Here is a 23,692-nt window from a genome sequence, read left to right as displayed (position 1 = left end):
GTTTTGAGAATGTGTTTTGCTGCATCACTTTCTGGCTTGTTGCCGACTGCATTCAAGAGAACAATAAGCCTAACACAATCAAAAATAGCGTTCCTCTTTTTTTTCAGTTTTGCATTGGTATAGAATGTAGTTGGATATATTTTTCACCCAATATTGTGATATACAACTCGACCATAATATTGTATCTGGAACACTGACTACCTCATTATTCTATAGGTAAATGTAGATCGGAGTAGAGATGTACCCATATATACTACCTTTCACTAAATTAATAAAGCCAATATCCTGGATATAATACTTTGTCAAGATTATATTTAAAACTCAATATTACGTGAGAAGACGATGTAGTAATGTTATATGGAATAATTGTAAGGCAACTGTCCCACTGGATCATTTGGATGGAAAAGCCGGTGTTGCAGCAGCCATTTATGGGGTAGCCTATACCATCTTACATAGAAAAACATTGAGTCCTTGTTTATGGAATTGATTTTTCCTCAGGGACCTTCCCATTGTAGGGTGGAATATTACCTGGAAGTTCCGGTCAATCAGAAGGTTGCTTTCAAAATCATCATCGTCTTCACCAAATGGGTTTATGATTTGCTCAGCCACCTGCAGAAGAGCACCAAAGAGTTCGTATCTTGCGGAACAAACAACTTCCCACACACCTAAACACCATCTGGTGGCTGTGTCCAGGGCTAGTGCCTTAGATAGAGAATCCGCAAATGCCACTTCTTACACACCCCATTACTATCCAGCAGATGACCCATCTGTAAGAGCTTCCCCAATACAATATTTTAGGGACGTCCCTAAATTAAATCCCTGGCAGTGACTAACAGAAACAAATATATAGACCAAAGGTAATGTTCTGACCGAGTTGTGTCAATGTGCAGTTGTAGTGACCAGAAAGAAAAGAAAGCTAGGATGCTGTGTAGACCTCAGCACAATAACAATATGATAGGAACAACTAAAAAAAGGTTTTTACAACATATCAAACAAAAATAATGAGTAAATAGATCACCATGAAAAATAAATGCAGAAGTTCAATAATCCAAAGCAACCAATTTGCCAAGGTGGGACGCATAGACAATAGTGTTTAACGAGAGCAGTTCAGGAGATGTAGATCATATCTAGTGGTGCTAATTGGATGAGATACAATAGAATAAAATCAATGCCATCATTACAGACTACATCTAAATGACAGGTATTTCCAGGAGCCTACTTCTAACCTGCAACCTCAGCTGAAGGACTTCTGTTCTTCTCGTTTCAGTCAATTAAACTCCACTACCTTGGGGTTTCAGACCCACAAATTAAAGGCCCATTGACAAGTCACTATGATGTCAGGTTGTGGTTTGTATATTACTGTATTACATGGTGCCACAATCAATAGACACTGTATTGCTTTTTTTAACTAATGGTCGAACAGAGCAGTAACCTAATTGAGTAAGTAAACCCTACAGGGACAATCCTGTACGGAACGACGAAAAAAGGACTCGTAAAAGGCAGGAACACCCTCCTCCCTTATCTACGAGCCTAGTGGTTTTTTTCTTTTGTGTGCATGCAGGACCCTTTATTACACAAAGCAATATTTTTTTTACCTTCAACCAGCCAGTGTAGAAGAAGAACTGCAGAAGGGTGAAGATCGGGATGTAGAGGTCAATGTCATGCCCTTTGTAACCCTGCGTGGTGTCCAGGAACTGCCGTCCAATAAGACAGACTACAAAGAAGCTGTAAACGGCAATGGTGACAACCTGGGGATGAGAGCAGAGGGTTCTGGGTAAGACATCTTCTCAAGACCACATTACCCATGGGTCAGCACGGAGACTGGGGACTCGCAGAAGAGCAGCTTCCGATGGTGCAGCAGATTTAAGTATGGAAAGGTTTCCTAGATTAATTGCATCTCGCACACCCCACACCGAAAATAAGGTTCACTGTAAACGTCATATTCTAGAGTAAACTTGTTCTAAAATCAAAATATGAAATATAAACCGACATTCATTATGGCTATAATCGAGTTTAATGCTCGCACCATATAGGTAGTGACATTTTATATTTAAGTAGGAGAAAGTTAGTGGTATATGTAAAGAAAATCTACTTAAACGAATATTGTTCACAGTACAATGCAGTGGGGTGCCCTAGTAGTTTATTGGCGCTCATTTTCAGCAAATACCATTGTATTTTTGATCAATGTGTCCAATAAGTTGTATGTTTTAGTGTATCTGGCATGACATTTCAACTTTGGAGTTATTTTAAACAGAAATGCACTAACTTCCATTTTGAGCGTTCACTTTTTTTAACAAACAATATTTTATTGAAATGTAAATAACTGGAGAAAGGAATTGAGGACCCTTTGGGAGTGTATGCCATAACACTGAAAGATACCCCCCCCCCTCATTTAAGCTAAAGTACTGTTCCGTGTTAATGTACTAATTTTCTGTATATTTGTCATGAAAGTGCTTGCATCTTATTTGATATACTTTAAGAAATAAACTTTCAATTGTAAACAGTAAAAAAAAAAAAAGGAAAGGCAGTGAACAACACACAAAAAAATCTTTTAAACTTGACAAATTCTTAAACCAAAATGTCCCCCTCAAAAGTAGAACATGAAGGGGGTCTCTATTATGCCATAGGACGAGTAGGAAAACGTTATGCACCTGTAACAAGAGTTTTGCAGCCTGAACCTGTTATAGATTCACCCGCGGTGCATGGTTCCGCCACCGAGTTATTGGATTTAGATAATCATATTGTTTTGTAGTAACAAGAGGGGGAGGTTGGCTTCAGAGCCACCCTGATGAACTCAGCACTCAACACTGTGTACCTTCATCCTGTTTTTACCTCCGTTCAATATTTGCCAATATTGCTCCTGGAAAAGCTCCAAGTGATTTTTTTTAAACTATAGCTATTGTCCCAATGTTACCACAGCCCCACAGGGTACATAGGTTAGCAGCCTCTCACTGACTCCTGGGGTAAATCTTCACCAGGTTTCTGGACATGCAAAGTGTAGACCTAACTGCACACACACAAGAGATCTTTTTTGGGCACCTGTCTGGAGGATTCATCTAAATGCAGTGACCGTGGCAGGAAGTAAACAGCCATTCTGGCAGGGAACTAGACAATTAAAAGGACATCATTTTATTCTGGATGCATATGGAGTGCATAAAATTTATAATGGAATATCAGGTGGAAATACAGTACCCATGTGAGCAGGGTCTCCATGAGTTTCTGCACGCATGAAGGCAACTCTGAACACAACTGCCAGGGCACCTCTGGCTTATTTTTATCTTCTTCGATCACATAAATGTCTCCAATAATTGTGTCTTGTACTTTGTTATGCTGGCTTTTTGATTCGCTGCTTCATCATTCTATTGTTGTACAAAAACATCGTTATCTACAAATAGTGGCCTTCCCTTGTGTACTGTGAGGTCAACAACCCCACGTGGGTTCTGCTTTTTTTTAAATTTATTAACAGGTAGAGGATACTCATCAACCTTCGCTCTGCACGTGCTGGTCCCAGTCACTATCTTTGCTACTGAACACTTAAAACCCTGTGTGTGTGTGTGGCCCACAGCTGGTCCTATTACCTCACTCCACCTTTCTACTATGAGAAAAGTGAGGGAACGGTTGACAGAGCCTCACGGGAGCAACACCCAGGGGAGGATATGACAGGCTGGTACTAGCCTGAATCCCCACTTATCATCATCAGCTTCTGTCAACCATGAAAGAAAAGGGGATAAACGATGTGCAATGAAACCAAAAAACCAATATGTGTTACACGTGTTGAATGACCCTACGTGGTATAACAAATCTCTAAATATTAGAGTTCTGCAAAACCACTGTGTAAAAAGAGCTGAGCTAAACTGGCATCTACACCTTTATTCTGTGCTGTTTGCTCACTCTATTAAAAACAACAACCGACATGTTTCATCACCTGCATATACTTTACCGGTGATTTCTTCAGGGTTTATTTAGGGTCAGCGTAAGTCTTGCACTTCTAGATTCTCCCTTTATTGTACCTGTAGTCAGACAAGGAGCACAAACACATACAAACACACACACACACATATATTGTACTCAATGTGTCTCGGTGGGACTGTCAGTTAAAATACAAGCTGTCAATTTTTAAAAAAAATACAAGATGTCAATGTTTATCTTGAATCTTCAGCTTGTATTTTAACTGACAGTCCCACCGAGACACATTGAGTACAATATATGTGTGTGTGTGTGTTTGTGCTCCTTGTCTGTCAGGGAAGTGAAGCCAGAAGTCAATGCAAGAGCACAAATTATATGAAATGGAAAAAAATTAATATGCAGCAGTCATCCATCAATTCCTACCAACCATCTATCAAGCCAATCAGAGTCAGGCAACTGTTTGAGAGTACATATAACATTGGGGTTACCAATTCTGTAAGGGATTTTAGGAATCTAGAAGGTCTAAAACAAGGTTAAAGTTGCCACCCCGCATAATGGTGGAATCGTTTTGAATGCAGTAACGTTGAGCTACGCTCTCAAAGAATTTGGGAATGTCTACATTCAGGGTATAGGAGTGTGAGAGGGGAATCGTGGAGTAAACCGGAGAAATAGATTTAACTCCCCATTGTGTCAAGATGGACAAATTCAAAAGTAAAGGAAAGAGACCTCCAAATCCATATCACAACACTTAATGAATACGAGCTGCAAGATAAAATAATTACTAGGCCCACATTTATCTGCAAACGGATATGTTTCGGCAGCGGCCATACGCATTTCCTGAATGATGGCTACCTCAATTCCATGTCTCTAGATGGGTCAGTCTTTTTTAAGGGTCCGCAAACACTTGAGATAATGAGTTTAATAGTGTCATTGTATGTGGAAGAGGATTAGGGGAGAAAATATATTCTTGTGTAACTCAGTCTTCTGGATATCAAAGAATCAAAGATGTGGCAGAGTATTTCAGTTAACCTAAGCATTGAACAGTAGTAAAAAAAAAAAGGGAATTACATTCTTCAGTATCCCAACATCCTCACCCACACTGAAGACCCCAACCGTCAGTCGTCGAACCTTAACAATAAAGCGAACCCAATTAGTGCTTGTGCACAAGGAGAACGCGGTCCAATACCATCCACCCCGGCCCTTTATAGAACAGTGTTACATGCAGGCAATGAGCTAGTACAAGCATGAATATCAAGCAGGTGATTTGATCCAATTTAAAGAAATAAAGTGGGAATACCCCGGCATCAAGAGCGGGTAAAGAAAGTGTACTTATGGGGCAGCAACCAGAACGTTAAGATGTACAGAAGAACATGCATCTAAAATCAAGAAATGAGGGCTGGCTTAGCTTTGGTTCAACTAGCAAAAAAAGGAAATTAAATTGCTTCAGGTTCCTCGTATCAAGAAGGCAAGACAAGGGGGTCGTGCCCTGTCTTACAAGGGCCCTACTCTGTGGAACACTCTTCCCCTTATCTTGAGACAAATCACTAACTTCTATGCTTTCAGGAAATTCCTAAAGACACACCTGTTTCCGGCTGCGTAAGATCTAGGGCATTCTATAACTAGGATTTCGATCTGGCATCTTGGAAGATCACAAGCGCGGAGATACCCCTTCGGGGTCGATTCCTGCGCTATAGAAGCATATAAATAATAAAATTAATTGGGAGGCACCATGTCTACCCCACATCATTGACTAGGTCTCTCTCTAGAAGTGGAGTCAGTGTCTGTGAGCTGATCCGGAGAATTACGTTGCTTTCTTTGTAGAAATTTGATGCAGGCCTTTAGTACCCTGAAGGCCTCCTTAGGTGAGGGTAAAAACCATAACATGTCTATCCAGCTGGAAGCTCAATTTAGGAGAAAACATTGCGTAGGGGATCTAGTTGGCCCCAAGCAATTTTTTTTAAAGTCAATAAAGGATCTTCTGACCACCTGTACCACTACGGTGAAATCCGGGTATTTCTAAATGTCCATTCCTTGGTAGAACTGGGGGAGGGACTTTTCTCTGCTAAGGCGTGTCTCTGTCCTGATAGTTTAGAACCATGCCATAAGAGGTCGAGCAGGAGCCCCAGGTAGTGGCTGAAGACCCAATGCCCTGTGAGCCTTGACAAAGCATTGGAATAGGTCTCTACCCAGGATCTCCGTTAATAGTTGTTCAATAAACTTCTCCATCTTACCAGTATTGGTGGATTACCCAAGGCCAAGGATGCACAGATTAGTTCGCTTAGAGCGCGATTCTAAATCCTAATTTTTATGGTAACTTTCAACATGTCAGCAGCTAATTTTGCGACTTTGGTCTCGAGTTTGATAGTATCATCCACAGTTGTGGATACTCTGCCTCAGACTCTTTGATAAGGGCATCATACTTATCAATATGGGCTTTCATAGTATTAAGGCACGCAGGAAAGGAATTGTGCTTGCCATTGATCTGCTGGAGCGCATTTTAAGAAGTAGGTTTTGGGTGTTTATTTGGTCATTTTCAACAGGATGCCCAGCTTCCAGGTCAGGTCGATCTGGCCGGGACACAATTAAGCTCCAGACACCTTGCACGAGTTGATCATTTTTCTAGGTTGATACGGACCGTTCTTCCCCTTGGTAGTAGAGTTAGCACAGATAGAGCACCCAAGGGCACAGTGTGATGTGAAATGGTAAAACAGCTGCAGTTTAAGACAATAAAGGGGCTACAGATGTCACAGATATGCCTCGCTCGCCATACGTTTTGCAGAATTCTCAGAAACGTATGAAAGTTTAGGACCTTTGATTTTTAGGTTCATTTTTGGGCTCCTGCCCTGAGGGACTTAAAAGCCCACTAGGTGGGCAAGGCATTTGCTCATAGGCTCCCCCGGCCTTGCCGATGGGACATCTAGAACAAGGAATGTCATATATAGATGGATAGAATGAAGCATCATCATGAAGCAACAAGGCTCAAACCATTTACAGGATTAGCACAGCATGCTTCCTCTGTAGCTTCTCTAAGGCACATTACCACTGTGGAAAACTGCCAGCCAATGCAGGAATATTTGGATCACACTTTCAGAAAACATAATTTTTTCAGCTCAGACTTTATACTAAAGCGGACACTAAATTTTGGCTGTATAGCAAATATGATCTCATGTTGGGAAAAGTGGACTAATGCATCAATTCCAGGATTCTGTTTTGACCTTGTGGTAACAAGTTCGAACCTTAGCTGTTTAACTCAGCCTTTGATCCTTTGAAGTCAAAAAGATGAGTACCAATGAGCTGGGTAACAAACAGTAGTTATTTCAGTATCAAGAGCCCGAAGGTTGAATGCACACTTTACAAATATACATTATGTCATATAGTGGTTAAACCTTTACTTCGCTTAAGCAAAGTGGACCCTTGCAGATCCACAAAGGCTATCATGACACTAAAACAAGGTAGAAACCCCCACCCTTCCCTACGGTCCTTGACCACTGAGCTCCTTGACTTTCGCGAGGCGGCGGGGTTTAAGGTTAATTTTGCTAAGTCACAAATCCTGAATGTTTCGGTACCAGCCTCTGATGTAGTAGACTTACAGAAAGACTTTGCCTTTCAATGGGTGCATTCGGATATCACGTATCTGGGAGTGCGTTTAGCCCCGACCCTCGCCAAAACCCTTTCTCTAAACTATTCTGCGCTGGTGGAGCAGGTTGCTAAGTCTCTTGCCAACTGGTCGCGTCTTAAATTGGCATGGTATGGCCGTCTGGCCGCTATTAAAATGACAGTGCTTCCTCGTATACTCTCTCTTTCAGATGCTGCCCCAGTCACCACCGCCGGGCATGTTGAGACGATTGCAGGGTTGCCTTAATAAATTCCTGCGGGAAAATGAGACCCCGCTTTGCGTTCACGGTAACCACCTCACCGAAGGCCCTGGGTGGGGTGGGCTTCCCCTACTATCTGCGTATTTTCAGGCGTCTAGTCTTAGATATGTGGTGGAATGGAACAGGCCGATGTCCAGTAAACATTGGCTGTTTATGGATCAAACGATGGCCGGCTGTAACATTTGGAGGGAGCTTTGGCTGCCACGTAAATGCAAAGTGTGGGGGTTGTATTCTTCGCCGGTGACGTCCCAGACTCTACGGGCATGGGATCAATTGGCGCTCCGCAAGGGGTGGACCACCTTTCCCTCCCCAATGACGCCAATAGTAGATAACCCTGACTTCCCGCCGAGTTGCTCATCCGCCGTCTTTCATCGATGGCGGGAGAAGGGTTGTAAGCGAGTGGGCATGCTTTTCGATCTAGAAGGACTGATCCCGTTCGACACTACGATAGGACTACTTTCCACTGTGTCCTGAAGATGAGTTCTTTCATGCGCAAGTGGCACATTGGGTAACCCGGCCGGCCAATGTGGCTCATATGTAGAGATCGTTGACGGTCTTTGAGCGTTGGCTGATTTGTAAAAAGGATGATCGCAGCCTTATTTCTGAGCTCTACGCCATGATCGTGCGCGGCCCCAGAAAGCAACGTATAAAGGCGCAGGTATGGTGGGAGACAGAATTAGGGCGTCCCTTATCGGCCAAGGAATGGGAATAGGTGTTTTATCGGGCTCATAACACGACTTTTAACACCATAGGAACTGACCTATTGGTACTACACCCCTGCGCGTCAAAGCTTGGGACAAAGCGAAACCGGGCCTCTGCTGGAGGGGCTGTGGGATGTCGGGGAAACTAGTTCATCTTCTTTGGCGGTGCCCGAAGTTGGAACGCTATTGGGCAATAGTCCTGAACGAGCTTGATGCTGCTTTTCAGATTACACTGCCCAGTTTGCCCGAACATACCCTACTGGGGCTCCCGCACCCTAAATTCTTTCCCTTGCGCTCCCTCAGGGGCAAACAAATTGCACTGGCGCTATTAGTGGCGCGGCAAGTCCTTTTAGCACAATGGGATTCCCCGGCAATACCTGATGTGAGGGACTGGTTTCAGCGATTGTGGCACACCCTTGCTATGGAGCTCCTTTCCTTGAGTATTGATGGGAAAGGCGCTGAATATGCTACCCTCTGGGCGCCGTTCTTGCAATTGTTATCTAAAGAGCTACGGGAAGTGACATGCCCGAAATACCTGCAGTTACTACAACTTATTCCCCTGGACCCTGCTGGGGCCTGCCTGCGTACTTGAAAGCCTACTAGTTGTAATGAGCAGAGGGAGGCTGAAACTCGGGGGTCAATGCCGTCTGGATGAGCTGATGTGGAAGGGGGTGGGAGTGGGGAGGGGGTTGCGGGGGACATAGGATGGGTGGGGGTACGGGTAAGGGGGGGGGTTCTGTTCTTTTTGTCCTTTTGATTTTCTTCCCTAAAAGCGATTTCTAGGCTTCCGGTGCGATGGTGGTGTTTCCTCACTTACGCGGGGTCGGCCTCTGGGATGTAGACCCAGAAGCTGTGTTCTATTCTAATGTGCATCCGCCCTGCTGGGCTGTGTTATAAGATACTCTAACCGCATAATAAAATGTTTGATTCTAAAACAAGGTAGAAACTGATGCCCACTGACAAACACCGGAAACAAAAAGAGCCAGACATACATAATAAAACATCTGTCTGTGAAAGCCTCATTGCACTGCCAACTTCTGTGTGTAGCCTGTAGGAGCTGTGCTGGAATGGCAGGGCGGTATTAGCAAGACCTGCTGCAGACAGAATCAAGTCAGTGGATTGCAAAGCAGACCATTCTCATCTGAAACTTTATTAAACACTTGTCGATGCACTCTGTTCCCTTGAAAAAGTATATGGTGGAGATTCATGTCTATATCATGGTGCCGCTACCTAACCTTCAAATGCCAGGTATTACAATGGAAGGGAAGTATCTGATTCCCTTGTTTTTACCCAACTATAGGAATGTGTGTCAATGCCACAACAGGTCAGAAACACAGAGCCAGAGAAGCAGAAGATCAACTCACTCCACAGTTCACCTGTTGCCCCTTGCTCATAGGCTAAAGTAAAAAATCAAGGCCAAGATAGAGACGTGTTGATACCATTTTCTTGGGAGGTACACCCACATTTTAGAACCAATCATTCCACACTAAACTTTCTAATAAAATATATTGCCCCTTTCCATGGAATATGAATAATGGCAGTGTAGCTTCATCCGGTTCAACACAAAAAGGGATTGGATTAGTTTCTACCCAAAATCTCTTTGAAAGAGACAGAAAGGTACCCAAGGCTTTCAACCTCTCTGGATTTGGAAAGATATAATGGATGCAATTTCAGATTAGAGGGTGGACTAGTAAAGCCAAAACACCAGGGAGGAATGTCACAGTGAGTTCAAGCTGATCATGAACTCATCTTAGTTTGATGGTGTCAATGAAGTCATCCAAGGTTGAAGGTCACATTAGCGTCATCTACAGACAAAGGCCACGTAGTATTGCAGAACAGAATGATTAGATTTTGGGTTGAAGATCATATTCAGGTGCGCTGTGGTTGAAGGGGCCAATTAGTTCAACTTTGGCTGATGCTGCGAGTGTGGTCAATTCAGGTCATAGGTTCTTACGAGGCCACCTCTGCCAATGCAAACTTTGCAATAGTGGCCCAGAGAGGCATCTTCTTTTTGGCCTTGTGAGAGCCAGAACCTCTTAGTTACTCAGAGCAGTAACCCTCCCTCTTCATCATCCCCCTCCCCGCATCACCGCTGTCAAAGGAACTAACTTGAGGATTTGAGGTGCAGATTACCTGTGTGTATACCAAGGGGACGCTGATCCAATCATAGTGGAAGAGCATGCCACAGTTCCCACGAAATGCATTTAGTTCCTTAAGGGGAGAAAAAGAAACGTCATAATTGACAAACACACTAATTACCCCATAAAAATTCATAAAAAACAAAAACATTTTTTTTTAAATCAGTCTTGTAAAAGTCCTCCCCTCCACCATGTGCTCCTCTCACCCCAGCTAGGAGGAGTGCTTTCTACGCTATCCAAGATCAAGAATCACCCCCAAGTCCAACATCCCCTGTCACACCCCATCCCCAATCCCCCTCCCCATCCACCAGGGAAGCCTCAAGTTAAAACTCCCTGTCAAATAAACAATAGGGGTAGCACCTACTCCAGTGTTAGCCAAAGAACCGTTTCTTATGAGCCCCATTTAATGGTAGTCATTATTCACCACTCAACACTAAATGAAGAATCCAGTAATTTCTTAGCCCTTCAATATCCAGTGAGGATCAGGTCGCATGATGCGAAGTCTATCGTCCATTCTCATCATTCCAAAATTCAATGATGAGTCCATTCTCGCCGATCCAAAATTCAATGGGGATTTTGTTCCCGCCCCTCAAAATACCTAGTGACTGATATGTTCTCACCCATCCAATACCTGGTGAAGTTCCACTTTCATCCCATCTATACCCAATGAAGAGTCAGTTCTCAATTCTCAATACTCCCATAACCAGTGAGGAGTTCGTTCTCACCACTCAATGAGGAATTACCACTCAATCCCTTCAATTCCCAATAGGACAATGCCCACCTCAGTTACTCTTTGGTACCATGCCGCAAACCATGCCCTAAAAGGGAGCCAGAAACCTCGCAGAGTTGGAGGAAAATTTACAACCCATTTCAAACCTCACAAATTGTTGCCCCCCCCCCCTCATCCATCTCACCTCCATCAGCATTGACAGTGCATGGTCATCTCTGATCCGGCTTTCTTTCCGGGCCTGGGCCGCCAGGTTGGTGAACCAGACACATGGCACCCAGTACCTGTTGTAGGAGGAGGGGAGAGCCTCGTATTTCTTGCGCTCATCCCTGGTCATGAAGCCTGGGTGATGGGGAGAGAACTCATGAGGGCACTAAACGCAGTATCAACTTTATCCTCATTAGATCATTTATCACCACAATATTACAGCTTAACTTTAATAGTGCTCCAACACTCTCACTGGTTAAAAAACAAACCACTTCACACAGGAGGCTAAGAACACATCGAAAAAACTTTCAAATATCTTGATGACCCGGGTGCCAATATAGCTTTCATGAGGGCTCAAAAGTGTGACAATATTGCAGACATGAGTGTTGCTGGCGTGTCAGCTACCATATGTCACCATGCTTGAACCTATGACGGTCTTGGATTATCATCCCATGCTGCATGTTTCATTAATGGAAATCTTGGCATGTGCCCAATTCAAGGAACAATGCAACCTGAAAGTGCAATATTAATAACTGCAGACAAGGTTTTACCTATGGAGGCAAGAGCCATAGGAATTTGGCCATTCATTCTTCCCGACAACGTCAATTAGAATAGTTTGAGACTTACAAACTACTACAGGAGTTTGCAAGCATCTTCCAAGTTAGGATAGACCAATTATCTTCCACGTAGGCTGATGGCATATAGCTACTTCTTCCTCGCCTGATCGGATATTCCCACTTCGTACCATTCCTTCAGATTTTACAACTACTTCCTATCTTACTTGAATATATGAACTTCTTCCCAGTCTTGGTCAAAAGTGGGTTACTCTTGGTCAGATATGCCCATTTCCCCCTGGCTCAATCGGATACACTTTCGCCAAGTCAGCTTGATTAGGAATACCTGCTTTGTCCCAGGTTGTTCGGATATCGAATCTTCAAATTAGGCGGTTTGGCAACACAAACTTCATCCTGGCCTGCTGCATCACAGCCTGGTCAGGCATGCCAGATTATTTCAAGCTCAACCTACATTTTCACTTGTTTTGTACCGGACTAGTTTGTGGTCCTTATGTCCAGCCTTATTAAATATTCTTGCATTGGCCTTCCTGCCCTCCACCACTTGGTCGATGGTGGGATATTCCGCTTCCCCTCAGCTTGGTTGTGTATGCAAGTATTCGCGCAGCGCAAAGTGATATGCTTGGGTCTTCCAATCTTAGCGGGGTATAAACAAATCATGCCTTGTTCACTAGGCTATTCCCCACTCTTCCCAACTTTATTGTCCATGGCTGTTTCGACCATGTCATCAGGCATACCAGTATTCCTACCAGTTGAGTTAGGCATATTTACCTCCATCATGCTATCAAAGGTGTAATATATCCACCTCTTCCAAGTTTGGACAGCCAAGCATGCCTTCAATCAGCCTAGTTAACTAAGATGGCATCTTCAATGCTCAAGAGGGGGGCACCCGGTTCCACCTAACTTTTGCAGATATCCAGTCTCTGATCCAGTTATTGGAAATACCTGCTTCCACCACGTGGTCCACTGTGGGGAACCTCTTGAAGACAGCGGTGCTGACAGAGCGCAGGATTAGCAGGGAGGACAGGTTGCAGTAGCGCATGAGCGTGCGGCGATAGAGACGTCCTTTCTCATCAGACCCATGCACATTGCCAGAAATGATGCACATGAGCCGGTCAGGTAAGGGGATGCTCCTGTACTGGTTCCACCACCGATTCACAACCAGAGTGACGTAAAAACCTGTTGAGATGCACACAAATATCGATTGGTTACAGTTGAAATTATTTTAAATGTGTTTCAGAAACATTTTGAAATTGCTGATATACTCTGGATGCATTGGAAGGTTACCACTGAATAGCATAAGAAATTAGTATGATCTTTAATAAGGCAGGAAAGACAGCAACCTCTGTAAAAAGGATGCTTCTCTTACTCTGGGAAAAGTGTAAAATGTCTGAGAGAACGCTTGCAAACTTTGCCCCCCCAACTGTGTTTTGAATGAAGCATACATTTGGTCAAGTTTAAAGTTGTGAAATCACAAAGACTTATTTTATGCTAAACCTTTCTTTCCTCGTGCTTTAAAACGTTCGAATTACATTTCATAGAACTTTAGGCTGTTCACTCACAATTTTCGTTTACCACTGAAATGTTGCACATAACTTTTTGAAATGTGAAAACTGAGTGCACACCAGTGGGCTTCATTTGAATAATTTTGGGGAAGTGCTCTAGTAAGTGAATAAAGTTTGGTTTTTAGAGTAGACTGTTCCTTATTTTGGTCCATTTTCAAGATGGCGGCTGTAGGAAGCCTTTTTTTGCATGCTCTTTCTGTAATTTCTTACTTGTAGGGACCCATAATGCTGATATTTTGCTCATGGGAATAGTGACACGATGCCAATCTGTTCTTACTGCATGTGTTTTTCCCTTAAACTTGATAACGGTCCAGAATAATTTGCATATTCGTATTTTGTGTAAGGACAGTGTTCAACAAAATACAAGACAGCTGAAATGGTGCCTTTCAGTGCTAAGGGTAAGCTGTATCAAGTTTATAACCTGTACCACTCAATTGTTTTAAGATAAAAAACATACGTTGGAGGGGTCATGTTTTCAGTGACACTGCAAACAACTATTGTGCAAGTTTCAAAAACCACTTTATTTTATGGGTCTGGCTAGGAACAAAGCTAGAAACACCGTTTTTGAGGCCAGGATTGGACTGCCAGCAGGGCAATCTATGGGTACCAGAAGGGTAATTGACAGACCAGCCTATGAGACAGTTTGTTGGCTATCTTGGGCCCGTTTTGCGATTTCCCTGTGGTTCCCACAAATATTGCCTGCAGTAAGCATAAATGCATGAGTCTCCCACATCTTGTAAAACATCTATAAAGCATGTCTTTACAAGTTCAAATCTGGGCCACTTTTTTTATTTTTATTATTCGATTTGCAAACAAGGGCTATTTTTGTTTTGGTGCCTCCGCCGCCCACAGAGAACTCAAAAACTTCCAGCCAATCTCTCTGCTCCCATTCCAAGTTAAAGTACTGAAAATGATCATCAATAATAAACTGATGACACTCCTGGAGCAAAACCAGCTATTCGACGCCTCCCAATTTGGCTTCCTCCACAATCACAGCACCGAAACCGTCCTAATCACAACCACCGATAACATCTTAACCATCCTCAACTGAGGAGAAATGGCAGCTTTAATCCTCCTCAACAGTGTTCGACACCATACCTTAACACACTATAATCTAAAGGCTCCACCACATCAGCATCCAAGGTGAGGCGCTCAGATGGATTACCTCTTTCTTCATCGGATCCACCTTTCACCTCGGATCCCAAGGAGCTCCCCTTGCTGTCCCCCAGGGCGCATCCTTCAGGCCCATGCTCTAACGCATATATGACCCCACTGGCCAACATCGTTAGATCCCACAGTCTCAACATAATTTCCTACGCAGACAACACCAAACTCATCCTCTCACTCACCAACGACCCCACCCCCATCAGAACCAACTTCCACAAATGCATGACAAATGTTGCCGACTGGATGAACAACTGCCTGGAGCTGAACACAGACAAGTTGGAAGAACTGATCTTGTCCAACAGCAGCAACACATGGAACAATTCCTGGTGGTTATCAGCCCTAGGACCCACTCCTTCCAACCACACCAGAAACCTCAGAATTATCACTGACAAGTTCACAATGAAGTCACAGATCAACTCTGTATCCTGCACCTGCTTCCTCACTCTGCGCATGCTACATAAGATCTTTAAGTGGCTACCCCCACACACGAGATGCACTGTGACACAAGCACTCATCACCAGTCAACTGGACTATGGCAATCTCCTCTATGTAGGAATCGCCGCACACCTGCTATAGAGACTTCAGACCAAACAGAACGCTGCAGCCAGAATGATCCTACGCCCTCGCTGACGAACCCACATCACACCCCACCTCAGGTGATGCCAATTCAAGCTGCTGACTCACGCATATAAGGCTCTACACAACCGAGGACCTGCCTACATTAATTAACACCTGAACTTGCACCAACCATCTGGAAGACTGCACTCCGCCTCCCTTTCCCTTGCCCATACTCCAGCATCTACCAAAGCAGAAGTGTAGGACTCTCCTTCCCCCAGATCGCAACAAAGACCTGGAACGACCTCCTCAAGCACCTCCGGACCATCAACTCCCTTCCGGAATTCTGAATGGCCCTCAAAACCTGGCCATTCCAATAAGCCTCCAGGGCCTACTGATGAAGCAAAGCTTCGCATATTTTGCGGCTTGCCGAAATCAAGAACCTCGTTTATGTGTAATAAGGTAACAAAAGTGTATGTTTTACTAACATTTATTTTGTTTAGGCAAAGTTCCCGAAGCTTGCCTATGTGTATTTCTAATGAATTAATCCGTGTCCCTAAAAATGGCCGCCGCTTGTATTTTAGTTACTGCGCATGCGTCAGCCACACTCACGTGTCCTGACGCGTCTGCAGAAGTGGAGGGAAAGTTATGCGCATGCGTAATTCATAGCTGTGCTTATCATGTGGTACTGCTCGTGCCACTGCTCTTGTGTCCGTATCAATGTAGCTAACATTTAGATGCAATAAGTTTATTTCTTGATGATGCGTTAAAAGTACAAACCCTGTGATGTGTTTTCATAATGACATTATTATGTATTAATTTGTTTTCGCTTACTTTTCATGTACCGCGGGAAATGGGGGTCTGAGTGAGAGGAGAGCCATATTGGAGGTCCCTTCTGCGCCTGTGCGACATTCGGCAGCACGAGGGACCTTGGCTGATGGAACATAGCCAGTTGGCAGTGATGGGCGAGATGCTCCTGAGAAAGTCACCTCTGCCCTGCGAGAACAGCGAATGTTGCTCCTCATATGATACAATGTTAAATTGTCATTGTGTTTCTGCACAGTTTCTCCTGGGAACCCCAAACCTGCTAGGCGGTACCCAAATATGTTAATGAAGGCTTCAAATCGTGTATTGTGATTGGTGTGTTACCCAAAGCCTACCTTAGGACCAATCGAAATTGAGGGATTCTGACACTTTGCAACATTGGGGGGTGGTCCACTGTCCCAAACTGTATATCTACCCTGGGTTCACCTAGTGAACCGTCCGACTTGTCTGGTTTAGCTGACCTGTCACTGACCCAACGCACTCAATAGGTGACTGAAGATACAGAGCGCTGCGAAGCACTCTGTCCGAATTTGACCATAGACTGAGGTTCTACTGAATCTTAAAGTGCTGGCAAGGCACTTAGCTGGGAGTTCGCTGACCCAATCGGGGTCTTGATCGATAGCTGCAGAGCGGGTGGAGCGCAGGCGTTGCTTCCGAACTGTGGGTTCCGGTCCTGTCCTGAGGAGGGTCCTGTCCTGAGGGTTTGCTGTCCTGTCCTGAGGGTCCTGTCCTGATTCCTATTCCGAGGGTATCCTGTCCTGTCCTGGGTGTCCATTCTGCACCTGCTGTCCTTTGAGGGGTATCCTTCCTTGAGGGTTTCCTGTCCTTAACTAACCCGTGGCCAGGGTTTGGTTTCCACACCTTTCTAGGTAAATATTGCTCTGAACCTCTTGAAATTCTTGCACCTTCTGAATTTCTAACTTTTGCTTTAATAAAGTTCAACATTGCATATGTGATATTTTCCATGCCTTTCTGCAATTATTGAAAGTCATTTATATTTTCCATAAGTATATTCCTATGTCTTCTCATTTGTTAGAAATTATATTTTGCATAGCAGTGTGTCATTTCCTGATATGGTCTAGAACTTCGTTGCCTAGATTGTTCAAAGGCCCCTTCACCTTAAGTGAAGCATGTTATTCATTATAAGCTCTCCTATAGTCACCCACACTTAGGGTATCCCTGTTTAGATAATACTGACTTGCATAGTATCTTTCTCGTTATATTTTATTAGTACCTTGATGATTACTTTGTCATTATTTCTTTCTGCCTATGTGATTTACGTTATCTTGGTTATTGATTGCCTTGTTTTATTGTACCTCATGCAAGAAAATATTGAATTTAGATAAACATTTTAAAACTTCCAGTTGTCCGTGGTCATTTAAACAGTATTTGAAGGTTATTGGTTGGGTTTGTATTTTGCTGCCTTTCTTTTACAGCTAGCTCCCTGATTCATTGTGGTCATTAGGCACTCGCATCGGTGGATGGTAAGTCGGGTGCACCGAAAATTGGTAGCAGGGAACACACACACACTAACTTGATAGAGCTCGTGAAGTCACCTGATCGATGTATATGGTGGTTTGAAAAGTATATGGGCCCTGAAGCCGGAAACGGCGAAAACTATTGGTCGGGTGGCCTCGCGCGCTCTATCAGTTTTCTGGTAGCTAGAGGATGGTTAGGGACTAGTTGAGAGTAAGGCAGGGATTAGTTGGACTAGTTGAGTCGGAAGCTGCTATTATATTAATGCTGCTATAAGAGCGGCTGTTCTAAGAGACCTGATCAATCTCTTGTGAATACGCACGAATAATATCTTGTAAAAATAATTCATGAATTTTTGTATTGTTATTATTCTTGTTCTTATATTGTTATATGTACTAATCCATGCATTTGTAAATCGAATTGTTACGTGTTGTCCGAACTCCCCGGGGAATTGAAAGGGCAAGTGGTGAATAGAATCCATTGTCCTGAGGTCACAGGTTCGAGGAAAGTTAGGTGCAGGTTAGGATAACCGGGAAGCACTAACTAGGGTTTTCTGAATACATGTGTGAATAAATGACAGTAACGGGGTTCATTGGCAAAATTCCCATAGTGGCGTAACCTAGTAAGGGTCACATCGGAAGAGTAGCAGGTTCCTCGGAGCTAGCGTGAAAGCAGAGGGGTCCGCTGAGAAACCTTAAACTCGGAATATATCCCGGAAAGAAGTGGATGAGTTTAGGGGAATAACAGGTTCACCGATGCTAGAGTGAAGGGTAGGCGGAAGAGATCTGCCCGCAGCGCGAGAAAAGTAAATGGAAGTAGTTTACTTGCAGTAAAAGAATTCTTTCTCTGTCTAGACACTTGAGCACTGTGGCGAATGTGTATTTGTTGTAAAATAACCAAGCACTGAGCACTTTAAAAGAAAGAAAGTTTCCGTTACCTTGTGAAGGGAGGGAGTCAGTCGCGAAGCGCCTCTGACGTCACTCTGTGCCGCGCTGGGATTGGTAGAAGCAGCGGGCGGGTAGCGGAGCTGGAATTATAAAGGAGGGGTGAGCGCCGGAGCGTGGGAACTGTCTCACGAAGGGGCCGCGCACCCATTGGCGGAGCTTATTTAGTGTCGCGCACCCATTGGTTGCACGAATTTCTGAAGCGCGTTCTGATTGGAGGTAGTTTGTAAACAAAGTTAGCGCAGAAGTCGTATGTGGCACTCGCAGACTACCGGAACTCGACCTGATCCAAGGCACCTAGGGTTTGAAAGGGATCAGTGGAAGACTAATAGATACGATATTATGTACGGAACAAAGAGAAAAATGTCCCTTGTAAGTAAGGTGAAAAATTATTTTAAAACGGACAAACCGATTAAATCTAGGGAAGGTGTTCTTGTCCCAGCACCCAATACTCCCGCCTCATTCATGATGTTTGACCGAGGGTACAATACCTGTGTGTGGTTGGAGAATTGGGTGAAGTATACAAAAGATGACGGAGTATTGGCTTTTCCGTTAGATGGTACTTTCAATGGTAGGATCTTATTCAATTTAAGAACCCGAATGAATGAACTGCATCCCAGACCGAGACTAACGCAGTATGAGGCATTAGAGGAATGGGAGATTGAGGCTTTTGAAAGAGAAAGACCCCGAATGGACAAGGGTTTGACCAAGTGGTACCCCAGGCAGAAACAGGAGTCCAGGGATAAAAGGATGAAACAGTGGAGGCAGAGCATGATTGTTGAGGGTCTGTTTCCCATGATGCCGGCATGTCATAACATTGGAGCGGGTGAAAAAAGTACTGAAAAATGTAAGCATTGGGGGGCCCTGGGGGATTCAGATGATGAATTAATAGATGACATCTGTACCAGAAGTCCGCCGCCTTACAATGAGGGAACCCGACCTTCCAGTGTAGGAGATGTTCCCCGACGCCACTTCCTAAAGGAAGAAGACAGGTCCCTGGGACTGGGAGGGGGTGGTCAAGTATTGCCCTATCCTGAAAAACCCGAACCGGCGGAAACAAGGGATATATATCCCAAAGTGCCCGCAAGCCAGGAAGAAAAATATTCACGTACGAAAATCTTTTTTCCCAGACCCTTGTATGAAAGCGAAGAGAAACCATCGAATTCAGGACTGCCTTTTGTTCAACCTCCATATGGGGAAGAGCGCAGGTCCTTTAATACTGGAACTTTATTCCCGAAACCTAATTATGGGGGAGGACCAAGTGAAACGCATCCTACTGCCCCGAGTTTTACTCCTCCATTGACCCCACAGATATTACATGACACAACTTTAAGAAGGGTACTAGTGGAAAAGGAGCAAGAGGCTCTAGCTAGACAAAGGACAGAAATAATTCAGAAAATTTCCCAGTTAAATACCAGTCCTGAGGCATTGACTATTCCAGTAACTATTGGACCGGTGGTCCCGTTATACGGAAATGGTCAGGGAAATCCGATTACTCCAGTTATGACCCCAGTCATGGCAGCCCCGAGACAGGAACCGATCATCATAGATGATCAGTCCAGTGAGTGCGAGTCTGAAGTTGCGTTCTTGGAATTACCAAACAAACAGACTGGAAAGGGAATACAGCAGAGGCATAACCCTTTTAATACAAAAGAAATTAAATTAGAGACAGCAACAGGTACTAGGAATGTCTCTCTGGTAACTCCGGATGAAATTGAGAGTTGGAGTCGGGAATTAGAGAAGCAGACTCCGCAAACAAAACCTTTAGACCTCTACAAGCTGAGGGTCGAAATAGAAGAATTAATGGCAGGAAATGTGGGGTTGGATCGATTGAATACCTACTCTGAGGAAGAATTGTCGTTCATATGTAAAAGCTTTACAAGGAACACCAGAGTGCTCCACGAAAAACTGACCGAAACAGCAGTTAGTATGGGGGTAGATATCTCAAAATCCAAGCCCTTACAGAAACCGTACAGAGCAGACTTCTCAGACAAAGATATAGAACACCTGAATGTGGCAGGGAAGAAGTTGCAGATTAAAGAATTAATGGGGGTACTGCAGAAATGGGGAGATGTGGAAAAATGGAGAAGCAGGTGGGCGAAAAAGAGGGAAGAGGTTCGCTCCCGACAAGTGACTCCTGAGTTTGCTTTAAGAGAGGTAGAAAAACCTGAGCAGTTATGCCCCATGCGCGAAGTTCCAGGAGGTAAATATGTGCATGTCCCCTGGTCTAGGCAGGATATTGTGTCCTTCACGAACGATTTTCCAAAATTACGAGAGAAACCAGTTGACTGGTACAGGCAAGTGGAGAGGTTCGTGAAGGTACAGAAATGTCTGTGGAAAGACCTGGATGGGTTTTTCGACATTGTGGTTCCAGTAGATTTATGGACCCAGTGTAAAATAAACATAGACTGGCCGAGTGAGGAATACCCAAGAAATAAGGAAACAGGGGAGCCATCAAAGGATGTCATGCGAAAATATGAGCAGGTGATTCAGCATTTGAAAGAAAAGGTGCCCGCAAAAGAAACTGATTGGACAAAAATAGATAGAACAACACAGGAAAGGGACGAGACAGTGCACTCCTTCTATGAGAGGTTATTGCAGGTATTTAAGACATACAGTGGTATTGATAACATCGATTTGAAGGACATGACGCACTTTATTTACAGGTTTGTAAATGGTTTAAGACCTGAAATTTGTCAGTGGATAAAAGATAATAAAATCTGTTGGCATACTAAGAAAATGGATGAGGTCCTACGGTACGCTAAGTACTGCGAGGATGAGATGGCAGAAAAGAAAAAGGCCCTCAAGGAAAAGGTGATGTGGGCTCAGGTGAAGCTCGCAGAACAGCAGGAAAAACAATTGAGTAACATGGTTAAAAATGCGGAGAACAAAGGTCCTGGGGGAGGGGGTGGAGGAAAACCCCGGCCCAAATTTAGCAGGGAAGAGGCTATGAAGAAATTTCCCTGCCATCAGTGCGGCGAAATTGGACACTGGCGAAACGAGTGTCCCCAATTAGTAGATATTAATGAAAAAACTCCTGATTTAACTCCACAGACGCAGAAAGAAAGACCAAGAAAGACTCAACCCCAGGTAAAAACAGTTCAGGTGCCTCGAGCACCCAAGCAGGTATACAGGGGAAGACAGGCAGAGGATGAAGAGATAGAGGTTTGGGAAAGCGGGGAGAACAGAAATACAGCAACTTCGCAGTATCTACTGAATGATACCTTCCTTTGTAATGATCAGGACTGACGGGGCCTGAGAGGGGAGGACGAGGAGTGCGTACTTGGCGCTTCCTTGCCGGTAGACCAGTCTGGACCATATATTGAAGGAAAGGTTGACGGAAATGATGTCACCTTTCTGTTGGACACTGGCGCTACCCGTTCTACTGTAAGAACAGTGGACGTTCCAAACCTACCCCTCTCGGGAGAAAATATCCAAGTAGTGGGTGTATCTAATCAATTGATTAGTACTCCTGTTACCGAACCAATGGAGATTTCAATTGGAAATTTTAAACAGATGCATAGATTTGTCGTCTGTGACACCAGTCCAGTGAATCTACTGGGTCGTGATTTGCTGTGCAAAATGAACTGTACCATCTTTTGCACACCAAAAGGTGTTGAAATACAGACCCCAGATGAAGATGGCATTTATAAATTATTGTTGCTTAGACCTGACTCAGAAATTAAAAGATTGACCCTGCAGGACTTGCCCCAAGAACTACAGGAAGCCGTAAAGCCAGAGGTGTGGGATTTCACTGGAAAGGATGTGGGGTTGATGAAAGATGTGGACCCCATACAGATAGCCATCAAGGACAATGCAGTATATCCTAACACTAGGCCCTACCGAATGAATGCTGAAGTGAAAGCAGGTGTCACTTTGGAAATACAAAAATTATTAGAAGGAGACATCATACAGGAAGTGATGAGCAGCCCATGCAACTCACCGATTATGGGCATCAAAAAGCCTAGTGGCAAGTATAGGGTAGTGCAGGACCTGAGAAAGGTTAACAAAATTGTAGTTCCTTGCTGCCCTATTGTCCCGAACCCTGCAGTGATATTGTACCAGATTCCTTGGGATGCTGAGTGGTTCACTGTGATTGATTTATGTCATGCATTCTTTTCGATACCCCTGCACCCCGACAGCAAATTTCTTTTCTCATTTGCCTTCGAGGGTCACGTGTATTGTTGGAACAGGGTCCCTCAAGGGTATACAGAGAGTCCCTCTATCTTTAATCAGATCTTGAAAAAATGTCTAGAGACTTTGATCTTACCTGGGAACTCTGTGTTAGTACAGTACATAGACGACCTTCTACTGGCGTCTAAAAGTCACAGGGACTGTGTAGTTGACACCATTGCCCTCTTAAATCATCTGTGTGAGAAAGGGCATAAAGTGGCCCCTGACAAACTACAGTTCTGTGCGAAATCAGTAAAATATTTAGGACATCAGATAGAAAAGGGTGTCAGAAAAGTCACATCAGAAAGAGTGAGAATAATTCAAAAGATGCAGTTGCCCCGTACTCAAAAAGATGTCAGAATGTTCCTGGGGGTATTAGGATACTGCAGACAGTGGATTCTGGGATTTGCAGCCTTAGCCAGGCCCTTGATAAAAATGACCACGAGAGGAATGCCAGATGTTGTAGCATGGGACGATGAAAGTCTAATGGCTTTCACAAGACTGAAAAACTGTCTGTGTACAGCCCCTGCGTTGGGAATGCCAGATTATTCCAAAGAGTTTGCCCTATTCTGTGACACTCGCGATAATTGCGCATTGTCAGTCCTGACTCAAGAACATGGCACGACCAGAAGGCCTGTGGCCTATTTCTCTGCCACTTTGGACCCAGTAGCTGCTGGGTTACCAGGCTGTCTGAAAGCAGTAGCTGCTACCTGTGCAAGTTTGGAACAGAGTGAGTCCATTGTCATGGGACATCCTGTGACCGTGTATGTTTCACATGGAGTGGTAATTCTATTGACCAGAACTAAAACACAGTATCTCACCCCTAGTCGGCTGACTAAATACGAGAGGATTCTTGTGGGT

The 23,692-nt window shown here is 44.1% G+C and overlaps 1 protein-coding gene across 8 annotated transcripts in view; it reads right to left on the bottom strand.

Moving 5' to 3' along the window:
- Positions 1–23,692, bottom strand: part of BEST2 (bestrophin 2) — a 140,951-nt gene that overhangs the window by 40,610 nt on the left and 76,649 nt on the right. For all 8 annotated transcript variants that reach the window (XM_078689225.1, XM_078689223.1, XM_078689224.1 and 5 more), the window contains exons 4-8: positions 13,072–13,305; positions 11,535–11,689; positions 10,616–10,693; positions 1,596–1,748; positions 529–609 (exon numbers count right to left, since the gene is read on the bottom strand). In XM_078689225.1, coding sequence (XP_078545351.1) covers positions 529–609; positions 1,596–1,748; positions 10,616–10,693; positions 11,535–11,689; positions 13,072–13,305 — 701 coding nt within the window. The remainder of the gene's footprint in view (positions 1–528; positions 610–1,595; positions 1,749–10,615; positions 10,694–11,534; positions 11,690–13,071; positions 13,306–23,692) is intronic.

This window comes from Lissotriton helveticus, chromosome 1_1, assembly GCF_964261635.1.
Source record: "Lissotriton helveticus chromosome 1_1, aLisHel1.1, whole genome shotgun sequence".
In the NCBI taxonomy this organism is placed as follows: domain Eukaryota; kingdom Metazoa; phylum Chordata; class Amphibia; order Caudata; family Salamandridae; genus Lissotriton; species Lissotriton helveticus.
This window is presented reverse-complemented; position numbering and strand designations above follow the sequence as displayed.